At 43.3% G+C, this 15,392-nt stretch overlaps 1 protein-coding gene across 1 annotated transcript in view; it reads right to left on the reverse strand.

The window, feature by feature from the left end:
* LOC129619826 (coiled-coil domain-containing protein 162-like) overlaps nt 1–15,392 on the reverse strand; it is a 127,611-nt gene that overhangs the window by 42,218 nt on the left and 70,001 nt on the right. Inside the window, exons 18-23 of the mRNA XM_055535239.1 lie at nt 12,426–12,579; nt 10,290–10,385; nt 9,087–9,242; nt 3,660–3,889; nt 2,593–2,731; nt 1,325–1,445 (exon numbers count right to left, since the gene is read on the reverse strand). Coding sequence (XP_055391214.1) covers nt 1,325–1,445; nt 2,593–2,731; nt 3,660–3,889; nt 9,087–9,242; nt 10,290–10,385; nt 12,426–12,579 — 896 coding nt within the window. The remainder of the gene's footprint in view (nt 1–1,324; nt 1,446–2,592; nt 2,732–3,659; nt 3,890–9,086; nt 9,243–10,289; nt 10,386–12,425; nt 12,580–15,392) is intronic.

Below are 15,392 nucleotides of genomic sequence, written 5' to 3' on the forward strand. Positions count from 1 at the left end.
AGCCAGGGGCAAAGAAGTTAAGCCAGGTGTCTCCTCTTCACACTGGCCCATTGCTCCTATCTACCATGGATGGGCAACCCCAAGGGTACTGCATCCTCTGCCCTGGGATATTCCAGGTACACAGGGATGGGCAGCGAGCTCACTTTGACTAAGTCGCTCATCAAACACACCACAGTGCTGTCAGTATGGAGTCCCTGAGATGCTGCTAGGTACACATGCCCCACACATGCCCTCACCATGCTCAGGCCCCCACTGGTGTGGGGAGTGGCAGCAACTGCTGGATGGGGATGGTGAGGGGGAGGTTAGTGATGCTGGGGTGTCAGAGAGCAGAGGATTGGGCAGAGAACTCCTCCTGGCAAGGTGGGGAGGCAGCAGGAGGTGGGACTGTGAGCCCAGGCACCAAGCCTTTGGTGCTTACTCCATTGGTTCACTGGACACCACTGATAGAATACAAATTCTAGGTTAAAATAAAGCGTGTCAAGATGACACCAATAGAGCGTTAAACCCCATGTTCCCCTGTGGGAGTCCCATGAGAGTGTACAGGTCACTTGCCCATGAAGTCCTCCTGACTTTGGACCTCAGATGAAAGGAAACAATTTTGATTGCCTTCCCACCCCAAGTACGTGTATTTCTAAGACAGATATTTATATACATTTATATATATATATATATATAAAATACATGAAAAAGCTTCATGTATTTCCTCCATTTCAACTTTATTCTTTATTTCAGTTAGGAGTTAATCAGAAGAGACTGAAGTTTACAGATGTTCTCTAAAAGCCCTCTAAGTGAAGAATATATATTCTTCAAAACATGAAAAGTACTCCTTTCTGAGCACAGGTAACTATATTCAATATTTAGTAACAAACTACAATGGAAAACAATCTGATAAAGAATATACATAACTGAATCACCAGATACAGATACAACACTGCAAATCAACTATACTTCAATAAAAATTTTTAAAATGTACTTATTTGAACTCCCCTGGTGGCCCAGTGGTAAAGAATCTGCCCGCCAATGCAGGAGACACCGGTTTGATCCCTCGTCCAAGAAGATCCCACACACTGTGCAGCCACTGAGCCTGTGAGCCACAGCCACTGAGCTCTCTCTCTGGAGCCTACAAGCCGAGACCACTAGAACTCCCGCAGCAATGAAGACCCAGGGAAGCCAAAAATAATATAAATAAATAACTTTTAGATACTATTTTCTGGGCATTGCAGTGTTTTTGTTTTTCCATGAATATGGATAGATACATGGATTGCTTTTATAATTAGGAAAAATAATTAAAATGTTATTTTCTAAAGTAATAAACATACTTTACCTGTTGGGAGAGTATGCTGCTCCTTGGACTTCTCTGATACAACCAGTGTTATCTCTCTGTTAACTTTCCTTAATACCTCCTGGATCATATGAATTTCAAGATTTTCCAGAAGTTTCTGAAGCTAGAGTAAACAGTTTGAGAGTCACTCTTCACTATTAGTTTATACTCCAGGCTCCTAAATTCTTACATAAGGGCCTTGGGCTACTCTCTACTGAGAAAGAAGGAAGGATTCTTTTTTTGAGGTTCCCAAGTGGGGTAGAGGCATCTTTTTGGAGACAAATATCTCTTCTTCCTGGCTCATATCTCAGTTGATAAAATACAACCCTTTTTTACCAGGTTCTGCTAAATTGCAAAGTGCTCAGTGTCTGAAGTGATCTCTTATGTTTTGGAGTCTCTAAATATGGCCAGGAATTTCATGACCTGTTTTATAAAAAGCGCAAAAGTCTGAAACTCAATTTAGATACCAAGGAGGATTTCACAAGAAGATATTAATCCATACACAACCAAGAGAAAACTTTGTTCCAATACCCATGAGCCCTTACTCTACCCTTTATGCTTGCAAAGCCCATGTTTCTCCCTGTCAGAGGACCCCTGGTGCTAGAGAGGAAGCAGAGTTCAAAAGGGTAAGCAATGGTCATGGGACTGGGTTGTGTGTTGAGAAGGGGCGGTGCTGAGTTCTCCTGGATGCTTAGCGGACATGTATCTCTATAGTTACACCCATGCAGCTAGAGTCTTCGTTCCCTGTTACAATAAGCACAGCCAGGGACAGCCTGTGTCCCAGGACCAAAGGGAACAAACACTTGGAAAAACAACCCCTCCACACACCATCAACACACACCAAACAGACTAGTACATAAATTGTGTTGTCTTATTCTCAGAAAAACAATCACGGAAGCTATTTTAAATATTCTAGTTCTGTGAGCGTGTGTTGGGGTGAGAGGATACTTGTGTGCTGAACTTTATGTTTAAGATGCTAGTGGTTATGTTTTCTGTTGTCTTTTTTGTGGTGGTGCACTTTAATTTGAGGAAAATAAGAATATGAAAACCTAGAATTACAGAACTGAGACATTAAGGCTAGCTATTTGCTTAATCAAAGCCCCACATACCTTTAAACACTTAAGCTTCCTTAGAATCTGTTCAACAATTTACAGACCCTCAATTTACACTTAACTTCTAGAAGAAAAACACCACTTGGGTATAGCCGTAGGTTTACATGCTAATGCCATAAAGCAGATTTTCAAGCCAAGTTCAAAATAGCTTCTACATACCTGTTGAGTTTTTATTTCGATTTCTGAAGCTCCTTTTGGGGGAAGAATAGACTGACTAGTTATTAAAATTTCTTCAAATTCATCTTCTTTCCCCATCTGCCTAGCTATAGCTTTCATGCTGGGGTAGAGAATATCAGTTCTATTAAAGAAGAGCAACAGAAATTAGCAAACAAACATTTTTTTTCTCTTTTAGATTTTCTGGCAATTCTTTTCACTCATGTTCTGTTTTCTGTCATCATGCATAAACCTCCCAACTTGTCATAGACACTCACATCAACATCTAAATTCACCATAGTTGCCACTCCCTTAGTCAATATTAAATCCCAAGGCCTTTTCTCATTGGCACATTTAATTTCTTTGTTCTTCAAAATACTGACATGTCTTCTCATTCTCTATTTACCAGGAAAGCTGACTATCATAACTCATAAGACAGACAATTTGAATTAGGCCACCAAAGTGGGCCTTAGGGTCCTCAGTGCGGTCTAGCGTGGTGGATGGGTGCTTAGTGAATGCTTGTTTGGTAACAGACACATGGCAGAGGCCACCTGCCTTTCCTGCCAGCTAAGGCATCCCAGCCAGCTCTTGAAGCTGAAAAAACAACATGGGCCACAGACCGAACACCTCACACTGCACCATACTGTACCCCAGCTGTGACGCTGAAGCTCTCAAAGACTCATTAGACATAAGTCCAACGTGGCAGAGAGTGGGGAGGAGGTCACAGCAGCGGCACTCCCTACTCAATACTCGCTGGGATCCTATGAGCTAAAACGCTTACAGTCAGTACTGAAGGGACACTTCAGAAGCACACGTTTCCAGGGCCAGAACTCTGGGTAAATGATATAAAGTGTTGCTCAGTGGAATCCAGTGCTATGCCTGCAGTCTACAGAACTCAGCTTTTCCTGGAAAGCACTGTTGATGGACAGACACACTGCCCAGTTTCCTTGGCGATCAGTGGGGCTAGGTATACCAGATTCAAGGACCAAATGTCACCCTCAGAGCAAGGGCAGTAATCTGCCAGACCCCAGGTTCCACTCCTCCACATGAATTTCCCCCTGAGCAACACTCACCCATAGAGCTCCGAGAACTGTTTGTGGAGAGAGGGAGAGTTGATGTCCTGGACTTGGAGCTTGAGTCGGCCCCAGTGCTCCTTTAGAACTTCCAGTTGCTTCCACAGCACCAGAAATGATCTCAGCAAAGCAAGGGACATCACTGCATCACACGGGCCCCCCAGCAGCTTGGAGGCCTTTGGGCTGCTTTGGAACTGACTTCTGAGTCCTGGTACTCTGGACAAATCTGGCTGAAAGCATTACAGAAATTCTTCCTCATTCATCATAGACCGCTACAAGATAACCTTCTACATGCAGCTCATGCACAGTGAAGTCTTGGAAGAATGACTCTTCACCCCAGGAGGAATGGTTTACAGGCCAATAGCACATGTAGAACTTAGGGAGGATAAGCATCCTTCCTGAACACAGGTAGTATTCAGAGAGGAGAGAAATGTCTCCATTTAAAATTTCTGCTTGAGTCATGAACCACTGACTTTTAAAACTCTTTTACTTGGGTGCTAACATTTTTATCTGCCTTTGATAAATTGAGCCTTTCATGTTTAGCCTCTGCGTTTTGAAAAGCATTCTTCAACACACTCAAGATTTAACAGCCCGTCATGGTAGAGCTATATTATAATCGTAAATTGAAGATTTTATCCATTTTATGGGTAAGGAAATGGAAACTTGGGTTTATCTTATCTCCTATTCCTCCTGCTACTGCTGCCGCTAAGTCGCTTCAGTCGTGTCCGACTCTGTGCGACACCATAGACGGCAGCCCACCAGGCTCCCCCGTCCCTGGGATTCTCCAGGCAAGAACACTGGAGTGGGTTGTCATTTCCTTCTCCAATGCGTGAAAGTGAAAGTGAAGTCGCTCAGTCGTGTCCGACTCTTAGTGACCCCATGGACTGCAGCCTACCAGGCTCCTCCGTCCATGGGATTTTCCAGGCAAGAGTACTGGAGTGGGGTGCCATTGCCTTCTCCATTCCTCCTTCCATCCTCCAAAATTTAGGCAGAGAATATGTCACTTGATTTGAATTTATGATTCAATAACAATTTTACTTTAAAATCATGATTTGTTCATTCATTCATTGTGTTTCCTTAAACAAGTGTTGGTTGAGGGGCTGCTGTAAGCCTTGGAGGATGTGGAAGGGAACAAGGTTTTCAGGTCCCTGATCTCCTTTACATCAGCGATACGAAGGCCAGGGCTACCCAGAGAATGACAGACAGAATGGGGACCTGTATCTCACCCATGGCCTGAAGACAGTATCTCATTCATAGGAAAGGAGCTTTCCTTTGCAGACTCGGATCAGAGGACATTCAGGTAACAGCATCTTGGACACTCAAGGCTTCCTGGCCATGAACAGGAAAACTACCACCGGCGTGTATCTGGGACCATAGATCAGGCTATTAACATATGGGGTGGGGTGGAGGTGAGGCTGCCAGAAGAGAGTTGGTCAGAAGAAGAACTGACGGGCAAGTCCAGGGGAGAGTGAACTCCTGCCAATATCTGGCAAGCCCTCCACCTAGTAGTCTACCTCCTCAACAATCAGCTAATGCATGCACTTCTGGATTTATTTCATCCTCAGAAACTTATGCAAATGAAATCTTACTCAGTGACCAAGATATCCAACAGACCAGGGCCAAGCACTGTGATAAGGAGGGGGCAGCCTACAGGCCATACAGTTGGACCCCTCCACTCAAAAAGCCCCAAGCTCCTGCCGCCCTGAGCTGGGACTTCCTTGGTGGTCCAGGGCTAAGAAACTGGCTTGCAGTACAGGCAATGCTGGTTCTATCCCTGGTCAGGGAACTAAGATACCATGTGTGGTGGAGCAACAAAGCCTGCATGCCACAGCTAGAGTCTGTGCGCGGTAATGAAAGATCCCACGCGACACAGCAAAGATCACATGAACCAACGCGGCAAATAAACAAACATTTAAAAAATAAAATAAAGGCCCTGGGCTAATCCATCCCTTGGGAGTCTTACAGATGGAAGTCTAAAAGGTCACAGAACTGGTGACACAAGTGGGACAGGAAACCTCGAGTCCCAGTGCGCATTTCAGGGCTGCCCACCATCTATGAACATTGGAATGCTAGTAAATAGAACCAATCATAAAATGAAACTAATTAAAATAAACAATAATTTTAAAGCAAACGTACCTATTAAGAGAAGTCACCTCTTCCTAAGCTTTGCAGAATGGGTGAAGGGACAGGAGACAGGATAAAGAACAAAGGCAGAGGAGACTAGGAGGTCAGGGAAAGATGATAATTCCATTCGGAAACAGGGCCAAAAGAGGGAAAATAGAAGGACCAAAAAGCCTAGCACGCTTCTTGGTCTTGGTATTACTTGGTCTATATTCACCTTTGTAAATGCTCCTAGGAGAAGCACTGACTCCTGTTATGAATTCAGATGGCACATCTAAACACACTTCCCTTTTCCACTAATTGGCCTGACATGTACTTGTGACTCAGTTTTAGCCAGTGAGAGACAGAAAAGTCTATTGGAAGTTGTCTGGAAAAGATTTCCCTCCTTGACAAAAAGACAAAGCCCCTTAAGGGAAAGCTTTTTCACTCCTATCTTCACCTTACAAGAATGAGGGAGACATCTGCTGACACACCCAGGATGGCACAGTTGCCTCCACCATGTGAACTGCCTCCTTCTAGACTTGCTTTGAAAGGTTCATACACTTTGTAGTTTACATGAGTAGTTACTTACAGCAGGTGCACCCTTACTGGCACAGAGGGACATTGGCCCAAAGGTGGGAGATCAGATAAAGCTTCTAAAAGAGTGTTTGGAAGCTGAAATCTGAATGATAAATAGGAGTTAATCAGATGAAGAAGTAGAGAGTGGAAGAGAGGGAAGTTTTCACCAGGGAGGCTGGTTTGCATGAAGGTACTGAGGAGAGAGCATGGTGCATTTGACAAATGAAAGAAGCTGAATATGAGGGAGCTCCAGGGCCAGACTGTTAGACTGGAACCTGGGTTTCTTTTCTCTCTTGGCAAATGACTTTAGGCATATCATTTAACCTTTGTGAGTTGGTATTCCTATCTATATAATGAGAATAATGATAGTACCTACCTCATGGACTTATTGTGAGAATTAAAGAAATTAATAAAGCACTCTGAATAGATCTCAATCCATAGACATTATTAATTGATAATGTTCTATTAATAGTGTTCAAGGTCAACTTATTGACTAGACACAGAAATGCTTAGGGCCCACGAAATGTTTTAATTTCTTTTAAAATCAGAAAGCCTTTGACTGTGTGGATCACAATAAACTGTGGAAAATTCTGAAAGAGATGGGAATACCAGACCACCTGACCTGCCTCTTGAGAAATTTGTATGCAGGTCAGGAAGCAACAGTAAGAACTGGACATGGAACAACAGACTGGTTCCAAATAGGAAAAGGAGTATGTCAAGGCTGTATATTGTCACCCTGCTTATTTAACTTATATGCCGAGTACATCATGAGAAGCGCTGGGCTGGAAGAAGCACAAGCTGGAATCAAGATTGCCGGGAGAAATATCAATAACCTCAGATATGCAGATGACACCACTCTTATGGCACAAAGTGAAGAGGAGCTAAACAGCCTCTTGATGAAAGTGAAAGAGGAGAGTGAAGAAGTTGGCTTAAAGCTCAACATTCAGAAAACGAAGATCATGGCATCTGGTCCCATCACTTCATGGGAAATAGATGGGGAAACAGTGGAAACAGTGTCAGACTTTATTTTTTGGGGCTCTAAAATCACTGCAGATGGTGATTGCAGCCATGAAATTCAAAGACGCTTACTCCTTGGAAGGAAAATTATGACCAACTTAGATAGCATATTCAAAAGCAGAGACATTACTTTGCCAACAAAGGTCCATCTAGTCAAGGCTATGGTTTTTCCAGTAGTCATGTATGGATGTGAGAGTTGGACTGTGAAGAAAGCTGAGCACCAAAGAATTGATGCTTTTGAACTGTGGTGTTGGAGAAGACTCTTGAGAGTCCCTTGGACTGCAAGGAGATCCAACCAGTCCATCCTAAAGGAGACCAGTCCTGGGTGTTCATTGGAAGGACTGATGCTGAGGCTGAAAGTCCAATACTTTGGCCACCTCATGCGAAGAGTTGACTCATTGGAAAAGACCCTGATGCTGGGAGGGATTGGGGGCAGGAGGACAAGGGGACGACAGAGGATAAGATGGCTGGATGGCATCACCGACTCGATGGGCATGAGTTTGGGTGAACTCTGGGAGTTGGTGATGGACAGGGAGGCCTGGCGTGCTGTGATTCATGGGGTCGAAAAGAGTTGGACACGATTGAGTGACTAAACTGAACTGAACTGAAAATCAGAAAAAAGAATGCTTAGGTAGAGTAAAATGCTATAATTTATGATATTAATATATTTTCTTTATATTAACACAATTATAAGCTATAACTCTTCATGCTTTTTAATGGAGAAATGAGCCCTCAAAGGCAAAAGTGGTAGAGTCACGGAAGTCAAAATGCAGCCCTGGCAGTGGTAGAAGTGGGCCAGAACCCAATAAATAACATTTTCAGGATTAGCAGAGGTAGGGGAGTTGACAGAGAAGTCTGAGAAGGCCTGGCCCATGACATCAGAGGAAGACTGGAGACAGCTGTGCTTTAGAAGCTAAGGGCAGACAGGCTTTAAGAAGGACACACTGTTTCAAATGCTGCTAAGGCGTCAGGTTGGAAGGGGACTGAAACATATCTACGGGATTCAGTGGCAAGGTCCATGGTGCTCTTGATGAGAGCAGTCTCGGTGGTAAGATAAGAAAGAAGGCAGAGGGCAGTTTTTAAGGAGTGAATGGAAGGCAAGGACATGGAAATGGCTGGTGCAGGGTTTGGCTCTGAAAAGGGGGCTCTTTAAATGGGGCAGTGGCTAGTTTACCCTGTGTCCACACAAGTATCTGTCTGGTTCCAGATATATGCAGAATTGTTTCAAGCTATAATACTAGGGGGACTACAGGCTCCTGGTACCTTATAGCTTCAAAGGGACAGTCTAGAGAAGGGAGTGCTTGCCTAGGAGTCCATGAGCTAGCTGAGTGATGAAGACAGGAGCCAGGCTGGAGCTGTTCACCTGGAGCCTCTATCATACCCTTCCAACTCCAGTCCTAAATGCGTGACTCACAAGGAAAAACAGTCAGTTGGAGTATTTGTTCAAACTGGTTTCAATGGACCACCCCTCCTCAATGTCTGTTGTACTTCTAAAATTAAAAGAAATTGATATTCCATTGATCATGGGATTTACTGTGAAAGAAAGCACTTTGGAGAGGGTCTGACTGGCTACTGCTGCTTCACTGCTGCTCCCATGTGGCATGAGCACAGTCCTGGGACACTGGGAGAGGCTATGGGACAGATGAAGCTCTCTAGTCCATCTCCCAAATAGAAAGGTCCTCCAGTACAACACACCACTGGTCAAGTATGTAGACTGTTCACCAAGAATACCTGTGTATTTTTGTCTGGTGTGGCTTGCTGTTCTGGGAGACCCTCCATGATCGTATGATAGTTACTCAGAAGAACATCTTCCATTATCAGTTGCATGCCTGCCAGCTCTCCATGAGCCACCTTGAGGTCATGGCCACTCAGTCCACAGAGGCATAGCTAAAAACAAAAAGGAACAAAACCAAACCAAAACACCCATTTTGAACACTTCTATGTATCCTTTACATGTGGTCCTGGGGGGAGAAAACAAGGAGTAGTTGTGTTTACAAGCCCCATGCTCTCAATTATTTAAAAAATCCATAAAAATCAGAGTAACACTTTTAGTTCAAAATCCGCCTTGAACATATTAGACATTTGGCTCTGTATGGAAGTCCAAGTTCCCCAAACGTTATGGTGGTGGTGTCTGTATATGGTTGTATGGATAGTATGATACACAAAAGCACAGGGAAAACACAGGAGAAAAACAAATATGATCTGTAACCATACCCCAAAGTGGGGGACTCTGATTAATATTTTTAAACCATTTTTACTATTTTACTTAAAAAAAAACTTTACTTTTGGAAAATTCTGAGCATATGCAAAGGCAAACAGAACAGTTCCCATCACTCAGCCCCAAAAACCACCAACCTATGGCCAGTTCTGCCCCATCCTCATCACTCCCCACCTCCCCATTATTTTTAAGCAAATGTATCATTGATTTTCATGTTGTTGATAATACTTTTAAAAGTATTTTCTATTTTAAAAAATGAAAATACAATAATACCTGCTTGAACAATCAGAGGGAAACATACATTTGAAAGAAATTCTCCCTCTGGGTTCTGCTTAAGGAGTTCTGTTTCTACCACTGTAGGTGGGTCACGAGTCACACATCTCTGAACTGCCAGTCTGGGAGTTACTCTAAGAGGCCCAGAGAGTGACCGGAAATGGATGACCACTCCCCGAGATCATTATTAGCCAGGAGAATTTCAGCTGATTCAAGTCTGATTCCAGCTGCAAACATGATTTTCTTCTGTCATAAGAACACATGATTCACCCCGCAGTACTGGGTTTATAGCTTCATAATCAAACAAACACCTTGCTTATCTCATATTAATAAATTATTCACCACTGGCTAGAGTATGAAGGATTAGACCTACGGATGCAGTGACATCTGCTCTGCAGTCTGTATTCAGTTCTGTCTGTGACAAGCAGGAAGAACAATCTTACCTGCATGTGATATTCTAGAGTATCTGGGCTGCTACTTGTAACTGGAAATGGTCCTCCATCTTCCAGAAACGCTCTCCAAGGGAACAGCACAAATGCCTAAAAGAATCAAATAATAAATATAATAATGCTGCATAATAATGTCCACAAGTAATAGGTATTTGTATATGAATAAGATGTCTTCATCTGTACACTAAAACATTATGGGATTACTTCTCTATTATATAGAAATAGTTCTTGATGAATAGTCTCTGATGATGCAGAGGAGAGAGTAATAATCTTGTTTTTTAAACTGATTTTTCAGAAAGCAACTAAACATAGAAAGGTATTAAAGTTTCAGTGTAAATAGTCAGCAATAGTGTTTGGAAGTCCCAGAATAGTATAAAACCAATGATACATATTTATAATCAACAAAAGTAAACTTATTCAAATTTTTTCAGTATTACAAATCTTAAATATTTGTGCTTTATCACCACTGTGCTCCAATTCTAGGCAACAACTCAAAACCAATGTTATGACATGACACATGGGCCTCCATCTTTTCCACATCACTGTTCAACAGCCAAGGCATCCCTACTCCCTGGGGCATGACATGCAGCCCAGGATAGAGTGGGCCTGTCCATCTGATCCCATTCTACAGTTTCAGAGCTGGTGCTGGCTTCAGACAATTCTCAAAGTTGGAGTTGATGCAGATGGCAGGCAGCCAGGACACCTGCAACTACTTAATGCCAGGCAATGCCCAAAGGCAACAGGAGCAGGCCCAGTAGTCACAATCCAACCCTGTCTTCAGGTCTTCATGAGCGTCAAGGCTTGGGCCAAGAGTCATTGTCTTATAGCTAGGGAAGGTAGAAGTGTGAGACTTACATGGGATTGATGCTGGCATTACTTGCTTAGCTTTGTAACATGAAAACATTAAGTTGGAGGTTTTGGAGTCAAAAGATATGGGCTTGTGAGGTGATTTTAAAGATATGTCCACAGGGACTTCCCTGGAGGTCCAGTGGTTAAGACTCTGAGTTTCCACTGCAGGGGGCGTGGGTTTGATCCCTGGTTAGAGGACTAAGATCCTGAATAACATGGCAAAAAAAAAAAAATGTGTCCACAAATTCTTTGATTCTGTTTTCACTAAGAGGTGGAGCACCTTGACCTTGACCACAGCTTCATGAGAGATTGTGAGCCGGAACTACCCAAATAAACTGAGCCCGGACTCATGAACCTCAGAAACTATATGAGATAATGAATGTCTATTGTGTTCAGTCAGTTCAGTTCAGTCGCTCAGTCGTGTCTGACTCTTTGTGACCCCATGAATCACAGCATGCCAGGCCTCCCTGTCCATCACCAACTCCCGGAGTTCACTCAGACTCACGTCCATCAAGTCAGTGATGCCATCCAGCCATCTCATCCTCTGTCGACCCCCTCTCCTCCTGCCCCCAATCCCTCCCAGCATCAGAGTCTTTTCCAATAAGTCAACTCTTCGCATGAGGTGGCCAAAGTACTGGAGTTTCAGCTTTAGCATCATTCCTTCCAAAGAAATCCCAGAGCTGATCTCCTTCAGAATGGACTGCTTGGATCTCCTTGCAGTCCAAGGGACTCTCAAGAGTCTTCTCCAACACCACAGTTCAGAAGCATCAAATATGCTATATTTGGGGGTAATTTGCTCTGAAGCCATAAAAAGCTAATACAGTTTGTGACCCAGTGTTGCCAGGAGTGCATAGCAGTCTGATCTCTTTAGTTGTAGCAGGTGGGTAATAGAGTTGGTGCCTAGCAGCAACAATAGTTGCCAGGATTACATTTGATAACACATATTGTTATTGGGCTGTTCAAAACTCAGCTGCTGACCTACTTTATGTATCATAATTGCTATCATTATTATTTATTACATGAAAGAGATCAGGTGTTGGTTTTGCTACCAGCTGTGAGCAGATAAGCTGTTATCCCAATTAGCCTGTTAAGCGGTTTGGAGACAGAGCTCCTGACTAGAAATAACAGCAAGCTACAGGGGCCCTCTCTACTGTATGAGTGAAGGGGAGCTTACCAAGGCCAATGGGTACTTCAGCATGAAGAGCCTCCTATGCACAATGCACATTTTATTACAAAATGTGCTCTCAACACATCTCAGTACAAAAATAGCTCTCAACACACCTGGAGGCTCTGTGGATCCAGTGGTTGTGGTAGGCTGAGCTGGGAAGCAAAAATGCTCTTCACTGGAGAGTTGCTCAGTGATGGCAACCCATGGTACATGCCGTCTGTGACAGACTGGTAGGCAGAAGCATTTCTAGCTGCCAAAAATGTTCGTCTACCAAAACAGGAAAGCAATCTCATTAAAAGCAGTTACTCAAGTTCCTAAAGCTCAAAACTCTCTTCAAGCCAATTTGCAGCAAGATAACATTTGGAGATGTCAACAGGTTTCTTCTTTGGCAGCATCGCCCCTCATTCATTTTTCTTTACCACTGCCCTTCACTCTCACAATTCACAGCTCTCAAGGGAAGGATAGTTATCCTCTAGACCAGTGCTATCTAACAGGATAAGTTGAGGGGATCCAAAAGGTCCCCAGGACAAAAGGATCTTTTACCTAAATCTTCCATAGACTTGGATCAAGTCATGCATAAACAGACATCAAAAAAAAGATTAGCAATGATTGAGGGAGATGTTATCACCGATGGGAGTGAGGCAGTCTCTCAGAGATTAGCAGATAATCAAGTGTTGAGGAAAGACCTGGGGAGTGCCTAAGACCCCACAAGGCAGTGTCCAAGCGGGGTGCTGAGCAGCAGGCCAACCAGAAGATATCTGGTGTTGAATAGAGATGGGTGAGGTACCACTCCTCATCAACTGCTAGGATGACTTATAAGCACCCCAGAACTTAGATCACCTCTGAGAAGCATAAAGGAGGAGAAGGTGTGGTATAAGGCCTAAGATCCATTATTAGTGCTGCCTTGACATCTGGTAAAACTGGGAGGGCCTTGAATATCCTAACTACAAGTTTCCCTCCCTATGGAGGGAAGGTCCCCTAGTCAAACATAGGGACCTATGTTTATTTACTTTCCTTATCACAGGGACCATGTATAATTCCTGCTTATCCAGCCACAAGCAGTGGTTTCCAGTTCCCTTCCAGACCACAGAATTATTCGAATGAACCAAGCACATCCTCCTATGTGCCTCCAATAGGCACCACATCCTTTTGATACTCAAAGCCTGCCTCTCAAGCCCCTAGCTGTTCATTCTGTTCACAAGTACATATCTTCTGTGGCCTTGAAGATTCTGTTCTGTTCCAAGGGGAACAGAATATGCAATGTTCTGTTCCCCTTGGCCATGAGTATATGTAACTAGTAAACTGCTGTTGATCTCATTTGTCCAGTATTTAAAGTTATGTGTTTGGTCATCTCCATAACCTTGGAGCAGAATCCTTCCCTCACCAACAAGGTGAAAAGAAAGCATTTAAAACAAAGGTAAAGGGGGATAATCTTGAAGTAATTGATTTTATATCTCAAATTCACCACTTTAAATTCTAAATATGGCTGAATGACATGGAATTGAAGAAAGAAGTAGGGGCTTGTGAACTTAAGTTCAAAGACAGATAAAGGGAGCTCTATATTTGCATATCAAACCATTGCACTAGTGCAAAAACCATATCACCCTTTTCACATCTTTGTGAGAATTAACAAAAGATAGTTGCATACAGTTATATATCGAGACACTGAATAAAAACATTGATTTATCCTGGTAGTTCAAGGATGGAACTTGGAATTGCTCATGCTCAATGGATATGACCATTTTCTCCTATTTCTCATATTGTTCATATGCTTTCTCATGATTCTCAATGGGCCCTGCCAAGGGACCCATGATTCACTCAACACTCATGTGACAGTGATGTATCAAGCATCTACCATGTAGAGGACACTGTGTCAGGAACTGAGATGCAAAGATGCTGCTGCTGCTGCTAAGTCGCCGCAGTCGTGTCCGACTCTGTGCGACCCCGTAGACGGCAGCCCACCAGGCTCCCCACCATCCCTGGGATTCTCCAGGCAAGAACACTGGAGTGGGTTGCCATTTGCTTACTGCAGACAAAAAATGCTGCCTGCCGTACCAGTTAACAAAGAATGCTGCCTGCCACCAAGCCATCAGCGAATGCAGCTGCCTTCCAGTGGTGCGCTCTGAGGGGAATTCAGGATAAAAAAACAGGATACTGGGTCTAGAGAAGATGCATAGCTAAGAAATAATTTTAATGAGTCAGAGTCTTACATCTTCCCACACATAGAAAAGCACTAAAATCATTAACTTGTGATGTCTGTCTTTTGTGATTAGCAGTAATTCTTTGATGTTTGATCACATGAGTTTTTGTTATTGCTGTTGTTTGGGCCAAACTCCTCTATATCCTAGCTCCTCCCTTACTTCTTCAGATTAGATACTTAGCTATCTGACACATTGTCTCCCAGGCTATAGTCTTCAGTAAGGTTCCAGAATAAAATATTTACAACTTCTAAGCTGTGCCTTTTTCTTTAGTCAGTGGCGCTAAAAAGCAGAGTATTCTAATGGAAACATTTCTTTTTGGTCCAAAATCAGAGCACAGAAGCCCAATACCCCAATAAACCTCTCCCTGGTTGACTCCTTCAGTGTCACTCCTGTGCTTCTCTCCTACCAATCTCCACAATTATCTCTCTCTCTCAGCCTCTGGGCCCAGCTTTGTTCACATCTTATTGTTTAAACCTTGACTGTATTGCTCATATTTTAAAATTCTTTTTTTGTTTATTATGATGTTTTAACATCTTTAAAAAACAACAACAAAAAAACCCTGCTGGCTGGGGAGAGACTGTTCCTTCCTCTGTAGCCAATTCTTAAAGACAACTGAAGGCCTAGCTTACTTTTGATACCCAAACAAACCAGTCTGAGCAACACCTCCTCTGATCCCTGCAACCCAGGAGGCAATATTCCTCTCATTTAATCATCCTAGGGCTAATTAACAAGCAACTAGAAACCAACATGGGAGAAGGCAATGGCACCCCACTCCAGTACTCTTGCCTGGAAAATCCCATGGACAGAGGAGCCTGGTGGGCTGCAGTCCATGGGGTCACTAAGAGTCGGACATGATTGAGCGACTTCACTTTCACTTTT

The sequence above is a fragment of the Bubalus kerabau genome, chromosome 9 (genome assembly GCF_029407905.1).
Source record: "Bubalus kerabau isolate K-KA32 ecotype Philippines breed swamp buffalo chromosome 9, PCC_UOA_SB_1v2, whole genome shotgun sequence".
NCBI lineage: Eukaryota > Metazoa > Chordata > Mammalia > Artiodactyla > Bovidae > Bubalus > Bubalus kerabau.